Source organism: Phyllostomus discolor, chromosome 6 (genome assembly GCF_004126475.2).
Source record: "Phyllostomus discolor isolate MPI-MPIP mPhyDis1 chromosome 6, mPhyDis1.pri.v3, whole genome shotgun sequence".
Classification (NCBI taxonomy): Eukaryota; Metazoa; Chordata; class Mammalia; order Chiroptera; family Phyllostomidae; genus Phyllostomus; species Phyllostomus discolor.
Genome location: NC_040908.2, coordinates 104,733,660 through 104,754,115, shown reverse-complemented (window position 1 = coordinate 104,754,115; position 20,456 = coordinate 104,733,660). Strand labels below are relative to the sequence as shown.

At 40.4% G+C, this 20,456-nt stretch overlaps 1 protein-coding gene across 2 annotated transcripts in view; it reads left to right on the top strand.

Annotated features, from left to right (window-relative positions):
* The window catches only part of FAT3 (FAT atypical cadherin 3), a 640,331-nt gene that overhangs the window by 114,484 nt on the left and 505,391 nt on the right, over positions 1 to 20,456 (top strand). For both annotated transcript variants that reach the window (XM_028515239.2, XM_036028695.1), the window contains exon 2: positions 16,737 to 20,045. In XM_028515239.2, coding sequence (XP_028371040.1) covers positions 16,754 to 20,045 — 3,292 coding nt within the window. In that variant the 5' untranslated portion in view covers positions 16,737 to 16,753. The remainder of the gene's footprint in view (positions 1 to 16,736; positions 20,046 to 20,456) is intronic.

The window sequence follows — 20,456 nt, the reverse complement described above, 5'->3', positions numbered from 1 at the left end:
TCAAGCTGTCAAGCAAAGCAGCAGCTGGCACTGGTGGCCTGTGACCAGGTGGGAGGTGTGGTGATGCTCAGTGTCTGACTGTCACTTTGCACCTCTCCTCCTCTTCCTCTCTATGTACAGAGTGTGGCAAAAGTAGGTTTACAGTTGTTCGTGTGGAAAATTATAATTAATAAGAATATAAGAATAAAATGTGTGTTTGGCATGCCCACAACTATAAACCTACTTTTGCCCCACCTGTATATGTGTTTTGTCTCCAAATCCCCTTACCAGGTGGGGAGTTTGGAGCAGCAAGTCCTGGAACTTAGAATTCTCCAGATTCTCATCTTGAAGCCTCAAAGACAGGAAAAACTGTGAAAGCTTCTTTTAACCTATAATGATGTTCAAATTATCATCTTCTCTATATCTGTCTCATAAATGTCTCTTAATTTGAAATTATTTTATTTCTCTATTAAGGCAGCAACAAGACATATTTGAAGAAAGTGTTAGGGACTCTCCCTAGTTATAACTTACACATTTGGATACAGAACCTTCATACTCTTCCTAAAGCATCTCTTTAATCAATACCCTCCCCTCATTTCCCCACCCATTCCCACCCCCCCAAAAAAACCCTTTTCCATTGTGCTCCCAGTTAAATAAGATTACAGTGGGAAGGGACTGAGAGTGAATATTGAATTAGGAAACAAAGTAGTCCACTAGTATTCCCATATTTACATGTAAGAAAGGAATGTAGTAGCTTAAAGGGAGTAACACTGTTATATTTGGTAGAGTTTGAAAAATATCTTGCTAATAATGGTTTATGACTTTTGTCAGGATCCACTTTTACCAAGATGTATTTTACACCCCCACACAGGAGGCCACTCTATGGCCTCTGATTTTCTTTCTGTCTTCATTTTTTAATTTCCATCCTATGGAGTGATTCCAAACGGTGCCGTTGATAAGGGAGTGTTTCTATGAGGAGAGTGATTTTCAAGCAGTGTGCTGCAAGAATTTTTAAAATGTGCAATACCTGGCTGTTTAGTCTAGGTCACTGACTTCTTTTTCCTTAGATTATTTAAAACAAACAAACAAAACAACAAACAAAAACAAAAAAGGCAATAGCCAACACAACAATAGCCATCTGGTGTGAATGAATCAAAAGTATACCTATTTTTTGTGTGTCAGATTGGCAAACAATACATTCCTGGTGTGCTGCAGAATTTTACTAATTAGTGCACGTGTGCCATGAGATGGAAAAGGTTGAAAATCGCTGAGTTAGGAGGGCGCACCTTATGTGCCAGTTATAATGCCGTTCATATCTAGCTTATAATTCTTTCCCCAGTAGCATATGAAATCATCACCTTGAGGAGAAAAGATAGCTGCTTCAATTATGGGAAGACTTTGAAACAGCCTCGGGCCAGCATTTGTGAAACCTGGTCAGAGCTGCTCTCTTCTGTGTGAAGAGCTGACTCAGATAAGAATCGGTCACAATTAAATTAGGCTTCTGTGAGGGAACGTGATGCAGGAGGGACTGACTGCTCTGTGTGTTCACCATTGATCAGACCTTGGGAAGTTCTTATTCTGAAAGGACTGCATGCCAGGATCTTGATGAACCTTGCATATATCGGAAAGGAGAAGGGCTTACCCACTTACATACAGATGCCACAGTGGGAACATTAGACACAAAGCCATCTCTGTCACCTGACTACTTTGAGTATCCCCAGGAGTTACTTTTGCCCATTTCCTCCCATCTTGTGTGCTGGATCCATGTCCTGTGGATCTATGTGGGAAGCCTACATGTTTGTTTTTGTTAAAAAAGGGAAAAATTCCCCAAATGTCTACTCCCCTCTGCCCCTACTGAGACAAGGAATGCAGGAATGTATGAGAATGTATGTAAAAATTCCTAGTGACTTGAAATGGAAGGTTTTACTCCCTTGATTTTTAATTGTGGGTTAAACGGTGGGTTAGGGCTTCCTTGACAGGCAGTGGAGCTGCGCGGTGGGATGGGAGACAGAAGCTGGTGTCAGGGTAGCTGTGTACTCCCTTGGGTTTGAGTGAGGGAATTGTTTGCAGTGGTATAGTCTACAGTAACAGCTCCCTCCCACCCCGACTTCCAAAACTTCACGGCTGCCGAAAATCTCGGATGTTCTGCTTTGTATGCCGGCATATAAATCTGATGTAAAAACGTAAAAGCACTGGCCTTGAAGAAATGTTTTTAAAATATTTTAAATTGTGGTTAAAAACATGTAACAAAACTCAATCATTTTATCTATATCGAAGTGTACAATTTTGTAGTTTACGTACATTCACATTGTTTTCCAGCTGTAGGGTAAAGGGTTTTGGAGTGGTCCTAGTGGAGACTCAAGTGGGCATAATGTGTCACATGAGTTGTGAACAGGCTGTAAAAAAATTGAAATGGGTATTAAAGTTGAATCAATGGAAAAAGAGAAGAATCTACAGCATAGAGGTCATTCCAAAATTGCCACCCCCCAATCAGATAGACACAGTAAAACCCAAAGTTTCAAAAGTAGATTGATAGGTAATCATCTGGGTATATATTCTATGTAATCTGTATATGAATTGTGAAGGGCAAAATTATATGAATAATTTATTCATCTGTTTCCTTTTACTTGGTAGAAAGATCAGCATGATGATGCTCTAGGACAGAACTGAATTTTTTTTTTAAATCAAATAACCAGATTGCAAACCCAAATAATCTTAATCTACCAAATAATGTTTCTGACTGTTTCTTATGACATGTTAAATTCAAGTATGGGAGAGGTGGGGTCATAAAGTCTGTGACTTTCACCTGAGATTCCAAGAGAGTTTGGTAAATAAGCATTCTTTCTGTACTTCTAGAATATTATTGTAAAATATGATAGCACTATAACTGTTTGTTTTTGCTCCGTGGCTTCAGTCCTCATCTGGCCCTGCCATCAGCGAGCTCATGTGAGTCCAGGATTCCTGGCACCATTGTTTCATCCCCAGGCAAAGATGCTGAACTCAACTACTGCAGAAATTTCTTCCTCTTAACCTCCCTAACTGTGGAAATGCCAGCCTTCAAGTTATCTTAGCATAGCAATGCACAGGGTCCCGCACTGTGGTCAGCCCTTGTTCTGCGTTAGCTATTATTCATATTCCTCAGTTTAACTAATATTTATTGAATAACTAGTATTTGATTTTAAGGCTATATGTGAGGCAAAAGTATCTGCTGCCTAAGTTCTGGTTAAGGATGTGTAATCTAAGTAACTTTTCACTAATCAGACCACTTTTTCGTTCTTCTAAAAACACATAAGTAATGGAAGGATGGTATGTTGCCCCCATGAGTCTGAGAACTAACATGTCTCTTTTTGATGTGGAAGATAAAAGTTCTTGAAAACAACAGTGTAATCTAGTGGATTCTTGAAGCTCAGAACATGAGCTGCTTGGTTTACAGACTTTGCTGTTGTTAATCCTTTATTAATAATATTTACTCTTGTCTGTTAGCATTTACTGATAAGACACAAACATAGAAAACAAGCTTCTGGGCTTACATTTATAATGGCTTAATGGCATTTGCTCATAATGGTCAAATCACCAGGGCTTCTTTCTTTAGTTATTAGAGAGAGAGAAAGTGGGAGAGTTGTGTTAAACACAACAAAAGAAATCTGTTCTAAAGGGAAATTCAGATCTGCACCACCTATGTGGATGGTTTGGTAAAGGTTAAACAAACATTCTTTCACTCCAATGGGACTTTAAAATAAATTTCATCTGAATTCTTGTCAGCTTCCCTGTACAGCTGTCCCTAAACATCTGCTGTGGTGCCCAGGATTGCTGCTCTCCCCCTTAGCAGCTTACATATGCTTGTGTAAACTATTTATTTGTAATACATAATTAGTGGCGAAGTGTAGAGCACTTGGTTTTTAACTGCATGCACTCAGGGGTGGACTAGAAGAAAACTCAGTGTGACTACATGGAATGAGTGTACTTGGACTGAGACTTGTCAGAGTCACAACCCGTTTACTTTCCAGCAGCTGTTGCTATTAAAGAGCATTTAAAAATCTGTTTAGGTTCTTGTAGCTTGAGGCAGAATGGTGGGAGCTGTGCTTGGTCTCTCAGGCCAGGGCAGGGGTTGGTAGTCCTGTTTTGTATGCCATGCTGTGGGGTAAAGTGATTGCCCAAAACCGTGGAAAAGCAAGGTCACTCAAATGCTTGGGAGGTTGTGATCTTAGTAGTCATGCAAGGAGAATTATGTAAACTTCCAGAGAGGTGGCCCTGTATTGACTTCGAAAGATCCACCTTTCAGGGCCTTGATTTTGCTGACAGAATAAATGCTTCTATAAAGAGGGAGATCCAAGTCAGGTTGGTGGAAAGCTGGAGCACATTGGTCCTTGGGAGCAAAGAGGGTGTCAGGGTGACTGATGGCCTTGCCATACACGAATACTTGCTGGAAAAGACATGCCAAAGGGCTCTGCCACTGAGAGGAGACAGGCTTTCATTCTGTGTTGAGGGCAGGGAGTGCAGCACTCAGCCAGGTTTATACTTTGAGGGCAGAAGTCATCCCAGCCCCAGAAGAGGGGAGTCCACTTCTTAGCACCAGGTTTGCAGAGTTGATCTCCCAGGGACGTTATCCTGGGAACACCTCAGTGGCACTGGAAGAGTTCTATACAGTGTCTCCAGTGCCCATTCTTTTTGGGAATTGTCTGGCTCTCACCTTCTCAATGTCATTGTCATAGTTCCTCTAGTCCAGCTGTGACCTTGACATTATTGACATTTTAGACTAGTAATGCTTTGTTTGGGAGGCTGTCCTGTGCCTTGGAGAACACTTAGCAGCATCCCTGGCCTGTACCCACTAGGTGCCAGTAGCAGTTCTCTCCTCATTGTGATAGAGAACAATGTCTGCAGACACTGCCAAATGTCCTCTGGGGACAAAAGAGTCCCTACTTGAGAACAACTGCTCTAATCCTGTATTTTCTTGAGGTTTGGAAGCATTTACATTATACCTGACAGCAAATGTTTATTGTGCACCTCTTTTGTGCTAAGCAGTACGTTGGGTGTGGGCAACAATGGTGACCGTAAGAAACAGTACCTTCATATAATCCACAGTCAAGTTGATGTAATACACTAATCAAAGAGTCTTATCAAAATGTAATTAAAACAGTAATAAATGTTATGAAGGAAGTGTTCTGGGTGCCCTGGGAACACATAACAAGGGGCTGCAGGTAGTCCTGGGGATCTGAGATGTGTTCTCTGAGGAAGGCAGAAGCGGAGGTGGCTGTGTTTCTGTGATGGGAAATCAGGAATGAGAAGAGAGTTGAACTCAGGGGCAGTAGCATGTGCAAAGCACCTGAGGCCGGAGGTGATCTGCCAAGAACCACAAACAAACAAGCAAAACCAACAACATCAACGAAAAACCCCACAGCCTCTGTGGCTGGAACTCACAGTGGTTGGAGATGAGTCCAGAAAAGTCAGGGCCAAATTTGGCAGACACATTTCAAACATGTTGGCAATTTGGGGCTTTATTCTCCTGAAAGCATAGGGAAGGTATTGAAGTGTTTCAGCAGGGATATGATTTGCTCATGTTTTAAGTATGTGACGGGCTGGTTGTAGCAGGAATGCTGTGGAGGAGGCAAGAATGATGTGTCACACTAATTGGGGGCTTGAGGCCACAGGTACCGTCTTCTCTTACACAGATGGCCAAGACTTGGCCCTTAGTACTACCCTCATTTTTTTTCAACAGCCTTGTGTGAGTATGATTTGTTCTGTCTCCAAAGCCCTGGGCTTGTACCCATTGAGTTCTTACACATTCATTTTCTCTCTGAACCTACTACATATGGCTGATTTTTCACTTCTGGCTTTCCGTTTCAAAAACAATGCCAGCCAGGGGCCCAGGAAAGGGGCTGAGAAAGGGTTCCAGGGAGCCACTTTATTAACTGTAGGTCCTAATTCTTTCAAAATTGCAGTGTACAGTAGGATTCACAGACATGCGTTCATCTCTTAGAGTGAGTGCAGCTGATCAGCCTTGTCCAGATGTGCTTGATAGTTACTCTCAAAGAGAGGACCAGCCCTTGACCTTTCACTTCCACTTCATGGCAGCACCTCTTGGGGGCACAGTTCTTGTCAGGTCATCTGTGAGGCTCTGAGGGTTCTCTCTCCTAGCCCATTCCTGGCTGCTTTCGGGTAGTAGTCCTGTCCTGGACCCAGGTAAGTTAGGCTAAGGTTGTTTATGCTGAAAATTGCTAGTGTGTGCTTAGTAGGTCTTTGACAATTCCTTCAACTTATATCTATAGAAGTGTTTAAAAATGTCTTACCCCTCTAAGAAAATATGTTGTCTTTAGTGAACATGAGGACCCTCCACTGAGGCATGGTTTTTGCAGCCTTGAACTCTTTAGTTGAGATGGCAGGTAGCTGATGCTCATATGTGCTCCGTGACCTGTTCTTAGGAAGACTGTGTGGGAATCGAACCTTGGTTTTGAACACTAATCCAGGTGAAGTCAGCATAAAGTTGTCAGTCAATAATAAATAGCCTTAATGGGGAATATGGGAGAGCTGGAGCAACCAGATTTGCACTTAGCCGTGTTTGCTAAGACATGGTTGTCAGTGATAACAATGAGAGGAGACATGACTGACAAGTTTTCTGGATTGTCAGCAAACTTCTAGACTGCATTTCCTGACCTGTGGACAAGCTGTTTTAAATCTGGGCAACTTTTATCATTGCCTGTTCCCAAATAATCTTTGTCTCCTCCTGTAGTATAGTTTTAACCTCTCTCCATAGTACATTAATTTTTCATATGTTAAGTTTCATCTCTTCTTCTTTAGAGTCTCACCAACTTCCTGACTATTGTTTCTTTATTTCTTGCACAAGTATTCGTTTTCCCCATCCTCATTTGCCTGTTCCCCAGCCTTCATGAGGCGATCAGGTAGCATTATTTCTTTTCTTGTTAGATTTATTTAGCAACTGCAGGCTGCATGTGTAACATGTGCAAGCTCAGTGCTACTGTCTTGTGTTCTGGGTAACATTCAGTCAAACAGACAGGTGATTCCAGAACTGCCCTCTGCAGCCCATGGTCTGCTTTAGTCAGAGTCAGACCTGGTCCCAGTAGTACCCTTGGATGAATTTGGAATTGAATTCTCTCCTCCCAGAAGTCCTCGATGATGTTTAGGATGTTTCATCACTTATCACAATTTTCTTTGGTGATTCAGCTCATTCAGAAAAGGGAAACCTGATGTTCTTTATCTCATTTAGGTCCTGGAGCTCTGTGTACCCCCAAGCCCTCCCATGGGTGCCCCCACTTTCCTGTTGCCCTCATAGTATCACTGCCAATCAGAGCAGAAAAGGGGTGTACTGAGGGAAGCCCCCTGTTTTGCTTTCGTGATTCCTTATTTCGCTGTGCAGAACACTCTTTTCTTGAAGGAGACTCTTTATAAAGGAGAATGGCAATTGGAATGACTAAAAGGATGTTAACTTTTGAAAATAAGACAGAGCACAGGACCTTAACACAGTTAGTAAATATGGATTGTGTCAGAATGCAGAAAGCAGAAAGCTGAGATCACTTTCCCCTTCAGCTGGACTGTGCCCCTTTACTATTGGAATGAACTCTATTAAAGACAGTTGTTCTATTTGAAACTATTTGGGTTCTTTTTATTATCTCTTTCAGGCAGTTATGTTGCAGGAAATGCTGTTACTTGGAAAGGGTTTTTATTGCAAATTTGTTTTTTACATCCTGAGCCGTTAGTGCATGCTAATGTATGCACCCTTTGGTTTCTGTCAGTGAGGCCCACCAGAGAAAAACAGAAACCATGCATTTCTTCAGAACATTTTCTCAGATGACCAAGCATGAAAGCAAATTATATCCTCCCCATAACTTCTTTTTCTTAGCCCATGATGAATTTCTTTCTCCAGAGGGAGAAGTGATTTTTAAAAAGCTTGAACAACATGCTAATCTTTCCTTCTGATAGCCCCTGGTTGAATTACCCCTGAATTTGAAGTATTTACTGATGAAATGATACTTGACATTAACCAGTGTTGTATGGAAATATTTCTAGCACCTGGGGAGAAAATAAAGGAGGGTATTCATAGCACTGCCGCTGTGTGGCTGAGTCTCCCGGTTTTCTCAGGACCAACTTGAATTACACTTGCTTCATGCTGACTGAATTTTCTCCTGAGAGTCCACTTTTAAACAACAGAAAGATTTGCACCACTGAAAAAAAGTTAGAATTTACAGTGTTATTACCATGAAAAAGATTGGGTTTGGGTAACGGCCTCCTTGGCTGGCTAGCAGAACCAACTGGAGGCTTTGGTTCAGGATTTTTTTTCCTTGTTCAGAATGACAGAAGGTAATATCACATCTTTGTGAGTGAAATGCTCTTTTTGGTTATAAAGCCCTACTTAGACTTGTGGCTCAAGAAGATAAGCTGAATTTTCCAGAGCAGAGTGAAATAGGAACTTGGCTGTAAGTTTTGCATCTCAGAGTGTTATTAATTTGGCCACCTGATGTTGCCTGTTGACTAAGATAAAGAACTATGAAAATATATGGGTGATTATTCAACATTAATATGACCCTTCCTCTTCTGCCAGTTTTTGTAGCTCATAGAACTGTGAACATTCTTTACTTCCTTTTTTTAAAAAATGAGAGAAGAAAATATCACAGCAAACTATGGAACAGTTGTCTCATTCCTCATTTGGAGCATGGAGATGTGTTTATATGACAAGTATTGAAGCAGTTTCTTCAGGAATAACAGCTCAATTGAAATGAGAATTTATACCCTGTAATATGGTGTGGGAGGAAGAATAATGAACTAGTGTCAAGAATCCTTGGATTACACCCCACATCGAAAGCTTTCCAGGCAACTGTTTGAACTGTCTGAGGCACAGTGTCTAGCTTGGACTCAGTCAATGTTTCCCCAACTGTATTCCACAAAATACGCTTTCTTTTTCTGCAAGTGGCTGTGTATGCTGTGGGAGGTGGGGGAGAGATTTATGATCAAACAGATTTTAGAAATTGTACATATTAATCCCTCGGAATCACAATTTACATAGTATATTTGTACATGAAACAAGTTTCATAGTCTTGACTATGCACCAGAAAACATTGCTACAAGCGGAAATTGACAATATAGACTGTGTTTTCACAAGCAGATAACAAATTAGGGTTAATTATTAGAGATGACTAGGATGGGAAATGGGGAGAGTTTATTTTGAAGCATACCAAAGTCTCCGAGAAGTTGTAAATTATATAATCTGTTTACCTTTGTTTAACCAGCATTTCCTAAAATGTTATGTTTTTTAGTTGTATACCTATTCACAGCTCATAAAATAATGTGTCATGGAAATAGGAAGTCATGTGCTATGGGAAATGGTAGACAATCAGTTTCCTTAAGGTCTCTGAGTTTTGTGATTATAATTCCTGATTTGTCTGATGCTCATTTTCATCTCCTTACTAGAGCAGGTTGTGGAAGGTGTATGCTGATTAGACAAGTCTCACTTAATAAAAATGAATTGAGGTTTCGTCTTTCACGAATACCGTTAGAAGAAGAAATGAGGGAACTTACCACCCAATACGTAATTTAAAAGCACACGTGATTAACTTTAATATAAGAAAGAAAGTGCTATCAGAAAGGTACATATGGAAAACAGACAGACTTTAGAGCAATGATTCTCAGAGCGTGGCCATTCCAGGACCAGTCTCTGCTGGGTGTTTGTTGGCACGGTAAATTCTTGACCCTGTCCCCAAGCACCAGATCCAGAAACTGGGCTGCAGCCCAGCAGTGTGAGCTTCGACAAACCCTCCAGGACTCTGATTCTCCATAAAGTCTGATAATCACGGCTGTAGAAGCAGAGCTCACACTTGGATGGGGAATAGGGTATCATTTTAAATCTTAGAAGGGGAGTAAAACTTGTATGCATGAGCAGTAGACCTATATTTTTAAAGCAGACAATAGTAATATAAGTCAAAATCACAGTAGAGATCTGAGGGCCAGTTTTAGTTGTTGTTTTTTTTTAACCAGCAAGTTATGTGACCTTCTCCAAATCACTTAACCTCTCTCAATCTGTTCCCTCAACTTTAAAACTAGAGTGTTGGACTAGACAATTTTATGATCCTTTTGACTGTAAGGCTCAATTAGTTTATATGGCTCTGGTACAGTATATCATGATATAAGCTGAGTAACAGCATGTCATGAATTATTTGTGACCCAAGTGCCTAGTATATTATCCTGTACACGCTCTAGCTACAATGGTTTGTATTAAGAAAAATGGCATAGTAAACATTTTTTCTTCTTTTCAGGCAGCCATTAGCATCAGCCAGAGAGTAAAACTTTATTCCCCAGTGTGTCATACAGACAGCGTGTAACTGATTTCAGGAGCAAGAACTCTGAACATAAAGTAGTGTCATGAGGGCGGTAATTTGAGCAGTATCAGAATAAGCTGCTCTGGAAGATAGGGCTTAGCAGTATCTGGCTGTTCTGGGACTCATCATCGCACGGGGAAACCCTGCTAGTAACTCCTCTGGAATTAAATGCCAGATCTGAGGAGTAGCTCCCTAATGCAACTATAGTTTCCTGAGTTTGAATGTGTGCATGTGGAAGTTGGGATAAATTGCAGGGCTATGGCAGTAGTCCTTGGCCCATGTCACCGTGTGCAGTTGCCTCTCTGGCACTGACCCTGACCCATGCAAGAGTGGCTTTTATATTAAGGGTAGGCTACCCCATGGATCATGTTGCTCTGGAACCTTTATTCTTAACCCAGTTTTTACTTGCTTTCCATTTGGTATCCCTTCTTCTGAACACCTTAATAATTAAATACCAATTCATATTTATGAAACATGTACTGTGTGCCAGACATGATTCTAAGCCTGTTACATGGCAGTAGGAATCCCTATTTTGTTTTCTTTTTTTAAGGTTTTATTTATTTATTTTTAGAGAGAGGGGAAGGGAGAGAGAAAGAGAAGGAGGGAAACATCAATGTGTGGTTGCCTCTTGTGTGCCCCCTACTGGGGACCTGGCCTGCAACCCAGGCATGTGCCCTGACTGGGAATTGAGTGGACAACCCCTTGCTTCGCAGTCCAGTGCTCAGTCCACTGAGACACACCAGCCAGGGCTATAATCCCTATTTTAAAGATTAGGCAACTTAGACTTAAAATGCCTTAAAAGTGTTACCCCAAGGTCACCCAACAGTAAGAGGCAAAGCCTGCATTCAAGTCAGTTTTCTCTGACTTTTGAGTATAATATAGTAATACTTTGTTTTTAGTAAAGAAAAGACATCCTTTCCTTTACCTTTGATGTGGCTTTTCCTATTGGAAAAGAAAATGCCAGAGTATGTTGTGAATTTCATTTCCTATCTTGTGATTCACAAATTTTGTCTTTTTTAATTTATATTAATAGCTAGCAATTGTACACATACCACATACCACAAAGTGTATTAAGTGCTGCATATTTATTAAGTCAAATCCTGGTTGGTAGAAACTATTTTTCTCATTTGATAGAAGAAGAAGCTGAGACATAGAGAGGTTAAATAACTTGTCCAAGGTTACACAACAAATAAATGGCAGAGCTGGGATTCAAACCCAGCCCATCAAACACCAAAGTGTGTGTTCTGGACCCACTGCGCACACACAGCTTTCGTGTAGGTGTAGGACTCACCTGCATGGTAGCTGGCTTCCATTCGTGGCTCTATCATTAAGGATGTCTATAAAACCAAGGCCTTCATATGTCACCTTTGTTCTTTATTGTACAGTCTATCAGCATGTTTCCCCAGTACCATGTCTGTCCAGCTCACAGAATGCTTTCAAATTATATAAGAAGAGATGGAGTGAAAAATAGAATGTTTTCCTAAGATGCTATTTTTACTGTTCAGAAGTCTCAACTATTTAAGGAGGCTGGTTTAATGATGGCAGAAAACAGCTTCACAGGTTATGGAGGCAAGCAGAGGCACCTGCTGAGTCAGGGCAGTCCCAGAGGGGTGGCCTTTGTGAGAGCTCTTCCCTAGTATTTATGAGTTCCCTAGTATTTATTCATCCCTGAGAAGGAGGATCTGCTTGCCTTTTTGGGTCCCACACTGAGATCCTCTCTGAGTGGGTTGGGCAGGATGGGGAGGCACTTTGGACTGCCTCTGAAAATTAACTGTCTCTAAGATTGATGGATGGCTTAAAGATCTCTTTGGAGATCATATCAAAAATTATTGATTATGTTACTAAGTCATAGCAAATAGGCTCTGAGGTTGGGAACTAAGTGCTTTCTTTAAAATAATCCAGAAGCAGTAGAATAAATCAATGTGCAGAACATCTAAAACACCATAATCATCAGGTTGGCCTGACAGAGCTTGGCTTCAATGTGGAAAAAGCCGTCCTGTTCACCATCCCCCACCACCAAAAAAGACATCTGAATAGTCATCTTGGCATTCTAAAGCAAGGAAGTGAAAAAATCTTTATTCTAGTATTTCAATAGAAGAAACCCATAAAGCTTTTAAATTAATTTGTGCCAGATAAGTTTCCTTCCTCCCTCCCTCCCTCTCTCCCTCCCTCCCTCCCTTCCTTCCTTCCTTCCTTCCTTCCTTCCTTCCTTCCTTCCTTCCTTCCTTCCTTCCTTCCTTCCTTCCTTCCTTCCTTCCTTCTTTCCTTCTTCCTCCCTCCTCCCTCCCTCCCTCCCTCCCTCCCTTCTTCCCTCCCTTCCTTCTTTTCAAAAATAAAGATACAAAAACCTCATGAGATGTTTTGGTTTCAAAAACTGAGGCCAACAAGCTTAATCCTGTTCAGTTATTTGGTTTTGTTTTTTCATTTTTAGCACACAGTAGTACCGTTCCATGTCAGCTTGGTTTGAAGTTGTTTCTATTTGCATTTAAGACCACTAATTTTGCTTCATATGAAAAAATTCCAGCAGTGTATCTTGCTGAAAGAAAAACTTAGTATGCAAAGTACCAATTTTGGAGCAGTTAAATTGAAGAATGTTTTTGCATATTATGACAGCATTCTGTGCTTTGAAGGATTCACCAGAAGGGTTGTAAAAGTAACTGTCCCCTTTGGGTACTTCAGTATTTACTTATAAACAGTTAACTACTTAGAGGTGGGGAGTAGCACCAGGGAGAGTAATAACATGTCAGAAAATGACAGTCGCTGCAAAATGATGATAAACCACAGCCTTCAAATTGTTACATAACTCAGAGAAAAATAATTCAAGCAACACACGTTTCCATTTGGTACCAGCTCTGAACCTAGGATACCTGAGACTTGGTATTAGGGAAATCACTTCATCTTTATGGGCCTCTGTTTCTTCACCTGTAAACTCAGGAGATGACAGACCAGCTAGCCTTTAAGGCTCTTTTGAGTCTGTTTAATTTCCTGATTCTGTTTTCTGAAGAAGTAAGATGTGCTTATTTTGGGGATTTGGGAAGTGAATATAGTAAAGGCTTCTGGGCCTCTGGTTACTGTGTGCCTTCTCTGTGGCACGTGCTGTCCTAGGAGCTGGGAATGGGATGAGCTGTAAAGGAGATGCTGCTCCCTCCATCAGGTTTCTTTTAGTTTGGGTGTAGGATGGTGATGGTGGGGAGGCTGGACACACTAAAAAAAAAGTTCAGTTGAACTGAATTTACCACTGGGGACTTCTTCACGATGACCACGAATTCCAGACTCTTTGAGCAAAGTGTCAGCAAAACTGCTCTCTTAGGCAGTGCCCTTGGTGAGTGGGGAAATGAGGCAGAAACTGAATTTGTATTTCCCTGGAGATGCTGGGAGTGATCCTCGTTTTCTGCCTTGAGAGAATATTCATGGCCTTCAGTCATTCCCTTATGAGAGCCATGTCTCATTCCACTATGTTCACAGTGAGCCTAAAAATACCTCCCTATTCTGGAGCATTCTAAGATGATGAAATAAAAGAGTCTACTGATGCAGAAGGACATTATTAAAGTTTCTGCTGGTTTATGTCCGTGATCCCTACAGAGAGACCCCTATTTCAGCTGTGTGTTCCATAAGAGGCACCTCCCATTGCACTGGTCCCATTCTGCTGGGTAGGATATTTGAACCTACTACATCCAAGCTACTCCTTCACATACTTAGCACCTGAGGCATTTCCTAAGGATGGACAGCAGAAGAATTACATATGAAATGAATTTCTTTTATAAAAAGCTATTCCATCTTTCTGCTTTTCACTTTTAATATCTAGTCTGCTTATGAAGTCCCTATATTAAACTATGCTCTCTCTACCTGCCTGCTCAGTTTTTCCTAAATATTAACACAGATGAGAACAGCCAGACATATTTTTATCCCCAGTTAGAATCAGGGAAATGCATGCCTGGAATTGTGTTTTATTTGAGTCTCCTGAAGTATAGAGTGGGGCAGAAAAATAGACACCCCTTGTTTGATGTGGAGAGAGCCTAGTTCTAGTTCAACCTCAGCTACTAGGAAAATAAGATTTGATAGGCTCATCTACGGAACTAGTATGATGGCATATGCCTTGCCAACTCTGGATATGAAAGCATTTTATGTGGTGGTTCCTCTGTTATCCATGGTTTCACTTTCCAAGGTGTTAGTTACCCAGAGACAACCTCAGTTCGAAAATATTAAATAGAAAATTCCAGAATAAACAATTCATAACTTTTAAATTGGGCACTGTTTCAAGGGGCTTCATGAAACCTCTTGCCATCCTGCTCTGGATGTGAATCACCTTTGTGTCCAGAGCATCTGTGCTGTGTTTGCTCCCGACCATTGGTCTGGTTGTAACTGCCATCTTGATTGACAAATAGATTCTCATGGTATCTCAGTGTTCAAGTAGCCCTTAATTTGCTTAATAATGGCCCCAAAGCAAGTGTAAGAGTAGTGATGCTGGCAAATAGGATATGCCAAAGAGAAGCCATAAAGTGTTTCTTTTAACTGAGAAGGTATGTATGTATCTAGGAAAAAACATTGTGTGTATAGGGTTCAGTACTACCTGTAGTTTCAGGCATTCACTGGGAGATCTTGAAAAGTATCTTCTTTGGATAAGGAAAGACGACTGCAAACTAAAAAGTAATTTATAATATTTTAGGAAGATTAAATTCAGTAGGGTGTTCTTCAGTGTATAGCCAGTAATTGGAACTAGTTAAAAACCAGAAAGGAGGTAAATAAATAGAGAAGCTGGGTGGGCTTTATGCTTTTCCATCAATGATGAATGTTGACTAGTTTAGTATAATTAAGTTATGACATATATGTTTCTAGGGGGCTTTCATTATTTCATTCTTGTTACAAATAATTTAAAGTGAAAGGATGTGTGATGAAAAAAAGCATGGCAAAAAAAAAAACACACACACACACAAAAACATGGCTTTTACAATAAGAAAGACCAGGGTGGGAGCTCCCTCTCTGCCACTCACCAGTGGGGAGGCATCTGTTGAGTGGGACAGTGTTCCAACCAAACAGGTTAATTTGTCTTTCAGTCTTCTAACACGTGGTTTGGTAAGATAGTACCTACCGATTAGGGTTGTTACAAGGATTAAATGTAACAAAGTGGGAAAATGTCTGACACAATGCCTAGCTCACAGTGTGCAAAAGGATTCACTTCCCATTTCTAATTTTCTCCACATTCTTCACACAGAAGAAAGGGAGTGTGAGGTCCTGTAGAGGACACCTTAATGGAAGAACTCATAAACTGGGGGTTTCTAAAATTCTGAGCCATCAAGGTATAAATAGACTTAGCTCGTCCTTATTAAATAGCCCCTATCCCCCAACTTCTATTTTAAATACCTGGCATCTCAAAATAGGAAAATATTTTTATCTTTGAGTCTACATAGAACTGTGGTGGTTGTGGAAATTTAATAGATGGATAAAATAATTGAAAGTAATTCCTTAAATTACCCTTAAGAAAATTTTTCTTGTAATTCTTTAATTTGCTGGGGGTTTTTTTGCACAAAATCCTTCTTACTTTTCTTGTTTTGAGTAGCACAGTCCACTCATGGATATTACTTAGATGGTGCAGTTTCTTAAGGAGGCTCCTTTCTGCTTTGTTTGTTATGTGATGCTTTGTTCATTTTCATTCTGATGGATTATGCATAAATCTTGATCAATTTAAAAGTCAGCATAACAAAAGATGGTATATCTTGGATGCATTTCTTTAAAAGATAATAATTGTAAATTAATTATGTACTCAGTAATGAATACTGTTAATTGAAGAAATTAGAAAATGAACATAAGCTTCCAAATCTCACTACATAGTTAATCCTTTTTAATTTAAGAATTAGTTGTACATTAGATGTTTAAATTATAATAGCATCACACCACATAGACTGTTTTATGATCTTTTTTCACTTAACATTATATCTTATCATCTGAAAATATGTATCTTTTTAAGTGATTCTTTTTTAGTGGCTGCATAGTATTTTACTTTATGAATGTGTCGAAAATTATTTGATTCTTCATTGATGAGCCATAACTATCTTTTCAGGGATTTTTTTGTATTTTAAACTGAGTTATAAGTATATACTTTTATAATTATTTCCACAGGATAACTGCCTAGAAATAATTCTAAGTCAAAGATAAACACACTTTTTAAGGCTTCCAGTACATATTTCTAAATTGACATTCAGAATGCAAGAAGTCTTTTACCAATGGTTATGTGCATCAACAGTGTAAAAGTTTCTCTTAAAAATAATCAAACAAGTTGAATTCCTTGTCATCTTGTAGTGGTTTTCATGTTTTAGTAAAACAAATTATAATAAAAAAAGTTAACAGAAATGTTTCATAACAGATACTTCCTATTCCTTCTCCCAATTTCTTCTGGTTAATTTATCTTTTCTCTTTCTCTTTTCCGCCCTCCAGGATGGAAGTATGATGTGATGGATATAACTATGGGGTACTGTGTGGGTACACGGCCTCCTCCTTCTTGCCTCGTCCTCCTGCTTCTCAAGCTCTTGGCTACTGTCTCCCAGGGGCTGCCGGGGACTGGGCCCCTGGGCTTCCACTTCACACATTCCATTTATAATGCGACAGTGTATGAGAACTCAGCAGCACGGACATACGTCAACAGTCAGAGTAGAATGGGCATCACCTTAATTGATCTGTCCTGGGATATCAAATACAGAATAGTATCTGGAGATGAGGAAGGCTTTTTCAAAGCAGAGGAAGTCATCATTGCGGATTTCTGTTTTCTCAGAATAAGAACTAAAGGTGGCAATTCTGCCATATTGAATAGGGAAATTCAGGACAGTTATTTATTGATAATAAAAGGTTCTGTCCGAGGAGAGGATTTGGAAGCATGGACCAAAGTGAATATTCAGGTTTTGGATATGAATGATCTGAGACCCTTATTCTCACCCACAACATACTCAGTTACAATAGCAGAAAGCACACCTTTAAGGACTAGTGTCGCCCAGGTGACAGCAACAGATGCGGATATTGGTTCCAATGGAGAATTCTACTACTACTTTAAAAACAAAGTTGATCTTTTTTCCGTTCACCCCACGAGTGGTGTCATTTCTTTAAGCGGACGATTAAATTATGATGAAAAGAACAGGTATGACCTGGAAATTTTGGCTGTGGACCGAGGGATGAAACTCTATGGAAACAACGGAGTAAGCAGTACTGCCAAGCTTTATGTTCACATTGAACGAATCAATGAGCACGCCCCAACTATCCATGTAGTCACTCATGTTCCTTTCTCACTGGACAGAGAGCCCACATATGCAATGGTGACCGTGGATGACCTCGATGAGGGGGCCAATGGAGAGATCGAGTCTGTTTCCATTGTGTCTGGGGATCCTTTAGATCAGTTCTTCCTGGCTAAGGAAGGAAAGTGGATAAATGAATATAAGATTAAGGAGAGAAAGCAGGTTGACTGGGAGAGCTTTCCGTACGGCTATAATCTCACTCTTCAAGCAAAAGACAAGGGGTCACCTCAGAAATTTTCTGCCATAAAGGTAGTCCATATTGCCAACCCCCAAAGAGACACTGTCCCAGTTAGATTTGAAAAAGAAATGTACGATGTGAGCATTAGTGAATTTTCCCCTCCTGGTGTTATGGTTGCTATAGTAAAATTAAGTCCCGAACCACTGGATGTGGAATATAAATTATCTCCTGGTGAAGATGCACAGTACTTCAAAATTAATCCTCGGTCAGGTTTGATTGTCACTGCACAGTCACTGAATACTGTCAAGAAGGAGGTTTATAAATTGGTGGTGACAAACAAGGAAGGAGATTTAGAAGCACAAGTCACCATTGGCATAGAAGATGCAAATGACCACACCCCAGAATTTCAGCAGCCAGTGTATGATGCTTTTGTGAATGAAAGTGTTCCAGTGGGAACAAGCATTCTGACAGTTTCAGCTTCTGATAAGGATAAAGGAGAGAATGGGTACATCACCTACAGTATTGCCAGCCTGAATTTGTTGCCATTTGCTGTTAACCAGTTTACAGGTGTCATTAGCACAACTGAAGAATTGGATTTTGAATCCTGTCCAGAAATTTATAGGTTCATTGTCAGAGCCTCTGACTGGGGTTCCCCATACCGCCATGAAAGTGAGGTAAATGTGACTATTCGAATAGGAAATGTCAATGACAACACCCCTCTCTTTGAAAAAGTGGCTTGCCAGGGAGTTATTTCATATGACTTTCCAGTTGGGGGTCATATCACAGCTGTCTCAGCAATCGATATTGATGAACTTGAACTTGTAAAGTACAAAATCATCTCTGGAAATGAACTTGGTTTCTTTTATTTAAATCCAGACTCTGGGGTTTTACAGCTTAAAAAGCCACTGATGAATTCTGGCATTAAAAATGGTCAGTTTGCCCTCAGGATTACAGCAACGGATGGAGAAAATTTTGCGGATCCCATGTCTGTTAACATTTCAGTCCTGCATGGGAAGGTGTCTTCCAAGAGTTTCAGTTGCAGAGAAACTCGTGTGGCTCAAAAGCTGGCAGAGAAACTACTCATGAAGGCAAAAGCAAATGGGAAACTGAATCTGGAAGATGGATTTCTTGACTTTTATTCAGTGAATAGGCAAGGACCACATTTTGACAAGTCATTTCCTTCTGATGTGGCTGTGAAGGAGAATTTGCCAGTTGGTGCTAACATCCTGAGGATTAAAGCCTATGATGCCGACTCTGGCTTCAATGGAAAGGTGCTATTTACAATATCTGATGGCAATACAGATAGTTGCTTTAATATTGACATGGAAACTGGGCAACTTAAAGTCCTTATGCCCATGGATCGAGAGCACACAGACCTCTATCTTCTTAATATCACCATCTATGACTTAGGCAATCCACAAAAATCTTCATGGAGGTTGCTGACAATCAATGTGGAAGATGCTAATGACAATAGTCCAATTTTTCTTCAAGACAGTTACACAGTTAACATTCTTGAAAGTTCAAGTATTGGTACTGAGATTATTCAAGTGGAAGCTCGAGACAAAGACTTGGGTTCCAATGGTGAAGTGACTTATTCAGTCTTGACAGATACACAGCAGTTTGCCATCAACAGCTCAACTGGAATCGTTTATGTAGCTGACCAGCTAGACCGGGAATCTAAAGCAAACTACTCATTAAAAATAGAAGCCAGAGACAAGGCAGAAAGTGGCCAGCAGCTCTTTTCAGTTGTCACTCTTAAGGTCTTTTTGGATGATGTCAATGACTGCTCCCCAGCATTCATTCCCAGCAGCTATAGTGTGAAGGTTCTTGAAGATCTCCCCATTGGCACTGTCATTGCTTGGCTGGAGACCCATGATCCAGATCTTGGACTGGGGGGTCAAGTGCGTTATTCTTTGGTCAATGACTATAATGGGAGATTTGAAATAGATAAAGCAAGTGGCGCCATTCGCTTGAGCAAAGAGCTGGACTACGAAAAGCAGCAGTTCTATAACCTCACGGTTCGGGCTAAAGACAAAGGGAGGCCGGTCTCTCTGTCATCTGTTTCCTTTGTGGAAGTGGAAGTGGTGGATGTCAATGAAAACCTCCATACCCCCTATTTCCCAGACTTTGCTGTGGTTGGATCTGTAAAAGAAAACTCTCGTATTGGAACAAGTGTGCTGCGGGTGACTGCCCATGATGAGGACTCTGGGAGGGACGGAGAGATCCAGTACTCCATCAGGGATGGCAGTGGTCTTGGAAGGTTCAATATAGATGACGAGAGTGGTAAGTTTAATCTTCTGTGTCAGAAGTGTCATTTCACCTCTCACAAATCAACACTGGAAAAGTAAAAGGATATTCTCACACAATGAAAAAGAATGACAAGTGAGGTTGCATTTGGTGCAGAGATGACACAGTAAAAGCTTTTTCCTGGAATGTTGGTTTGTAACACCTGTTTATACAATAATAGCCATCATTTTCAGTAGGAGTCCTTATTTTTTTTGTTTTTCTGGTTTAGCCCTATTACCAGGTTATCTTTTGATAAGCATGAAGTAATTTTCACCTCTGTTGATTGAACTTTTGACTTTCATTAAATTAAGGGTCCTGATAAAGTAAATTACATTTGAACTGGCTTTAAATTAGAAGTGTGAAATGGATTTTCAAATAGATCTATATACCAGTCTTTACCTTTACAGT